Source organism: Terrapene carolina, unplaced genomic scaffold (assembly GCF_002925995.2).
Source record: "Terrapene carolina triunguis isolate 2854851 unplaced genomic scaffold, T_m_triunguis-2.0 Scaffold16929, whole genome shotgun sequence".
Classification (NCBI taxonomy): Eukaryota; Metazoa; Chordata; order Testudines; family Emydidae; genus Terrapene; species Terrapene triunguis.
The window spans coordinates 1-5,109 of NW_020681280.1; the positions used below are offsets into that span (position 1 = coordinate 1).

The 5,109-nt window shown below is 59.2% G+C and overlaps 1 protein-coding gene across 1 annotated transcript; it reads right to left on the bottom strand.

The window, feature by feature from the left end:
- Positions 1-382: 382 nt before the first annotated feature.
- On the bottom strand, positions 383-4,700 carry LOC112115256 (glycine-rich cell wall structural protein 1.8-like). The gene is made up of 13 exons (XM_026661768.1): positions 4,572-4,700; positions 4,371-4,431; positions 3,961-3,990; positions 3,356-3,403; positions 3,138-3,197; positions 3,001-3,060; positions 2,728-2,793; positions 2,481-2,564; positions 1,952-2,008; positions 1,763-1,825; positions 1,575-1,640; positions 1,342-1,395; positions 383-930 (listed from the first exon to the last, which is right to left on the bottom strand). Exons 1-13 carry the CDS (start codon positions 4,698-4,700, stop codon positions 905-907), a joined length of 804 nt encoding a protein of 267 aa, XP_026517553.1. The 3' UTR covers positions 383-904.
- Between the last annotated feature and the right edge of the window lie 409 nt (positions 4,701-5,109).

Here is a 5,109-nt window from a genome sequence, read left to right on the forward strand (position 1 = left end):
GGGAGACGACCTGCATGGGTGGTTTGCATGTGGGGGGCTGAAAACCAAGGCCCCACATTTCATTCGGGGGGGAGGATCCCTCCCCTATGTTAAATACCCCAGAGAAAATAACCCACCATCTCCCCTTGTCCGGGGTAGGTAGGACTAGCCATGGTTGCCTGGACAGCCCCCCCTCCATTGTTCCCGGCTTTAATTTTTATTTGTAATTAAGACTCTAGCTGCTAGGATGGCAAAGAAAAGCTTCGAAACGCGACTGGAGGAGAACCAACGTCTGCCTGAGTCTTCTGAGAGCCTGCGCCGATTGCTGGGAGAGGTGTGAACTGCCCCCAGTGTAACCAGTACAGCATACAAAGATCTTGAGACTTCAGCTTTGTGCGGGATCTTTATTACAAACACTCCCACACCCCACCCTCCGGCTACAAACAAATATTCGCTGCCTATCCAGTGAAGAGGAGTTAACAACTGAGTCACCCCCCTCCATGCATCCCATATTCCTGGACTGACCTACCCTTAAAATCCTTCTCACCTCACTGGCCAAGACCAAAGAGGCAGGGAGGTTGGGTAGGGTGACCAGATGTCCCGATTTTATAGGGACAGTCCGGATATTTGGGGCTTTTTCTTATATAGGTGCCAATTACCCCTCACCCCTGTCCCGATTTTTCAAACTTGCTATCTGGTCACCCTAGTCAGGGGTCACCAAAAATGTTGCAGCCTCACTTTCCAAAAACAAGTTAAATTGACAGTCACCATTTGTTTTTCCTTTAAAAAGACAGATCTCTAGCCATTAAAAATAAAGAGAAAGATGATAATTTATATCAGGAGAAATTCTTGGTTTTTTTAGCACCAGAAGTGGCCGACTCATGCCATCCTGTGGTGTGGAGTTCCCCAGGTGAAGGTCCGGCATTCAGCACTTCCCGGAAGGACAGCGACCTGGAATAAAGAGAGACATGGGGTCAGAGCTTCAAGAGAGCATCACATCTCCAAGAGTGAGTGGAGGCTGGTGCATCTATAAGGGATGCCCACATACAGAGTGATAGACGGCCATTCCCTCTTGGAGTCCCTGCCTCCCCCCTTCACTAGAGAAGAGGGCATGGATTCTGCATGGGACATACCATCATATATCTTACCTGCTGCACCCCCTTTCCCTGAAATAACCCCCCTGAAATTCACACTGCTGTGACATTTGCAGCCACTTCCTGCCTCAAGCCCTTAGCCAAACTGCAGAGATTCGGCTCCTTTAGCCTATGCCCTCCCCAAAGAAAACCCCCTCCAAGATTCACACCTCTCCCCCATCTCTGAGATTCACACCCCACTGATACACATGCCTTCCCCAATTCTTACCTCTGTATCCATTCCCCAGAAAGCCGTTCAGGCCATACTTGGCCTCCTTGCCTCCTAAAAGGGGATGAGAGTAGATGAGAACCGGTCACAGGCCGTCCCGGTGTCTGCTGCCCAAAGGAGAATCGCTCTCCGTGGACAGCACTAGAGGGCATAGGACACACACGCAAGAGCAGTTTTGGTTGCATCACCAGACAATAGGATGCAATGTGAAATCTCCCCCCCCCCACTCCTACCGTATGCTGTTGGGGTTAGTCCATAACCCCCGGGAGCTTGCCCTGCTGTGAGTGGCCCGTATCCCCCTGCAACAGAGACAAGAGTGAGCATGGGGCGCTGAGGGGAGTGGGGCAGGAGCGCTGGCTGTGGGGGGAGCTCCCGCTACTCCAGTCCCAGGAGGGGATGCTGGGGTCGGGAGGGATCTTACCAGCAGCCCGTCCATTAGCCTGCAGGTCCCCTCCGTTCGCATATCCTGGTCCGTTCCCGTTGCCTGCAGTGGTGGAAGGAGGAAATTAGCACAGGGAAGGGGCTTTGAGCCCCTAGGGATGGGCACCCGTGTGTCCAGACACAGGAGGAGAGCAGGCACCAATCTGGGCAGCCCCTGAGCATTTCTTACCATCCAGGGCACTGGGCCCAGCCAGTTGTGCCCCATACATCAGCTGCCCCGTGCCACCTGGAGGAGGAAACACAGTGGTGGTGGGAGATCAGCAGGGAAGCAGGAGATCCCACCAAGGGCTGGGAAGGAGAGTGGTGCTGAGACCCCAGGGAGCGTTTCCTGGGACTCTGGGACCCCGGCATCCGGGTGGCCCTCATCCACTGGGGGCAGGGATGGGAGTGGATATCCCAGCAGGGCTGCTGCACGGTTTCCTGTCAGCACCCAGCCCGGGGCGCTGCAGGCCATAGGGGAAATGCCCGGGGTCTCCTGGTTAGTTTAGGCAAGGCAGGGTTAGCGGGGGGCATTCCGGCCCCCCACCCCACATCTCTGCGCAGGGTGCGGGGGCTAAGATATTGGGCGACCTAGCACAGACCCCTGTGCCTCAAATAACCCTCCAGGAGGGGAGACTGCCCACTACAATCTCCTCTATAACAACCCTCTGGACAAGTTCCACCCCCTATATGAGCCCAGAGTCCCTACCCACACCTACCGTATTTCCCAGCGCTGTAGTCTCCCCCTAGACCAGTGGGCATGGCCTGTTGGGGCTGCCCATTGTATGGGAGCTGGCCCAGGCCTGCAACATAGACAGGGTGTCAGGATGGGGGGATAACTCCCCTTTGTGTCCCCCTTGAGCCAGCCAGTTCCCCACACTGGGGCTGGATTGGAGCAAAAGGCCCCGTGGCCCATTTCCTATCCCCCCAAACCAGGCAGTCCCCTGCCCTGCGGTCAGGACTCACCAAATTTAGCAGCCGAGAGATCTGTGCCAGGGCCAGCGAAATGCCCTAAGTATGCGGCCTGGGCACCTGGGGATGGGATAATATAAGGCAGTTAGCTTGGCCAGTGCCCCTCACTCCCGACCCGCAGCCCCCTGCTAGCCCAGCCCTGGGCTCCCCCCCAGCTCTGCCGGTGCCCCTCACTCCCGACCCGCAGCCCCTGCTAGCCCAGCCCTTAGGTCCCCCCCACAGCTCTGCCAGTGCCCCTCAATCCTATCCCTCTGTCATTGGACACACCGTTGCCGTATCCTGACTGGACTCCGGCCCCAGGGTGATTGTTCCCTCCTGCACCGTAGCCTAGAAGAGAGATGGGAGATCAGACAGGCTCAGCCTGGGTGTGTGGGGGAAGGGGGTATATTTTGGGATCCCCTTACCATTCCCATAGCCGGGCTGTGCTCCGTTGACTAGGTACCCACCGCCTACTCCAGGATAGCCTACAGAGCCAAGAGAATTCAGATCAGCCACAAATTGGGGTGCACTGCTCCAGTCCCGGCCTCTCCCAGCAGGGGGCGCTGTGGGGAGTGGGGCAGGGCGCTGGCTGTGGGGGGAGCGCCTCTCTATTCCAGCCCCAGCCTTAGCTTATGCCCCTTACCTTGTTGAGCTGTGGGGTAGCTGCCAGCTCTGGGTCCTGCCCCAAAACCTGTGGGGAGGAGAACCCAGAATGAGATCAACCCAGAGCCTGAAGAATCTGGCTTCCACACTGTGGGCTCTGGCATTTGGGGGTGGGATCATGGGGGGCGGAGAGGGATAGAGTAATGGGGGGGAGTTGGTTAGCAGGGGGTTGGGACCTGTGGGGGGGAGGGCTTTCAACCCCTTCAGGGCCCCCACAGCCCAGTGAGCCCCTCTCCCCCAGGGAGTTGGAGGGGGCTCTCCTCAAGGTGTCATTGGTGTGTGCTGTGGGATCTCCAGCGAGAAAAGAAACAGGTGGTGGGGGATGGGGAAGAGGACACAGGACGGGGCGCACATCAAGAGGGATGGAGACACCGCAGGGGACACCGATGGGGGGTGAATGGGAGGGATTCTCTGCTTTGGGGGCTTTGCCAGCCACCCCAAGGCCTGTTGGGGAGGAAAAGCAGAGGGGTCAGGGTGCATGGGGCGGGGGTGTAGTGGAGGGCCAGGCACTGATCTCCCTGAGAAGGGGCAGTTAGAGGAGCAGAGTGGGTATGAGAATATAAGGGGCAGTGGGGTCCGACTCACCTCCCAGGGGCAGCGCAGCATGGAAGTACCCTGAAATAGACACACAGAGTACAGGGGGAGCCCTCAATCCTGACCCACAGCTTCTGGCTATCCCAGCCCTGCCCCCACCAGCTCTGCCGGTGTCCCTCAATGCTGACCCACAGCCCCCTGCTAGCCCAGCCCTGCCCCCACAGCTCTTCCGGTGCCCCTCAATGCTGACCCACAACCCCTGCTATCCCAGCCCTGCCCCCACCAGCTCTGCCGGTGCCCCTCACTGCTGACCCACAGCCCCCTGCTAGCCCAGTCCTTCCCCCACCAGCTCTGCCAGTGCCCCTCAATGCTGACCCACAGCCCCCTGCTATCCCAGTCCTGCCCCCCAGCTCTGCCGGTGCTCCTCACTCTCGACCTGCAGCCCCTTTGTTTACACTCACCTGGCTTTTGTTTTGCACCCTGGGGATAACCACCTAATCCTGGCAAAAGGAGAATGGGAATCTATGAGGACACTGGGAGGGGTGTGGAGCCTTATGGGTTAGAGCGGGGGGGCTGGGAGCCAGGACTCCTGGGTTCTCTCCCCAGCTCCGAGAGGGGAGTGGGGGCTGGTGGGTTCAGCCGAGGGGTAGCACCACGGATACCCACGGCCCATTTTTGTGGCTGACGGCTGGGCTGCGGACACAGATGTTGTACCCGTGCCGCTCGCGCTCTGCACCCAGCCCTCGGGCTCCGAATCCCGCCCCGCTCTCTCCATCCCGCAGCAGCAGCATGTGGCCCTGGCCCACAGAGCATTCTGGGAGTTGTAGTCCCCAGCTGGCTCGGCCTGAGGGGAGCGCACCAGGCGCTATTTTGAACAAGGCGTGGTTGTGCTTTAAACTCCCGGGCAGCGGGCGCTGTGAGCAGAGCAGAGTATGTCTGTGCCCGGGTGTGGGGGTGTCCCAGCCACTCGGGAGGACGGTGCTGCATGCCAGGGCCCCGGAGGGGAGGCAGCCCCCAGCCCCGAGTGGGGCCGGTGGTCCATGGGGCAGGGCAGGTGGGGTGTCTGTGGGAGGCTGAGGCTTGACACAGCCCTGTCGCTGCTGTGTGGTGCCCTGCAGAGCTGTTTGTGTCCGCGCAGGGCTCAGCAGTCCTCGATGTCAGGACTCCTGGGTTCTATCCCTTGCCAAGCCCCAGCCCCGT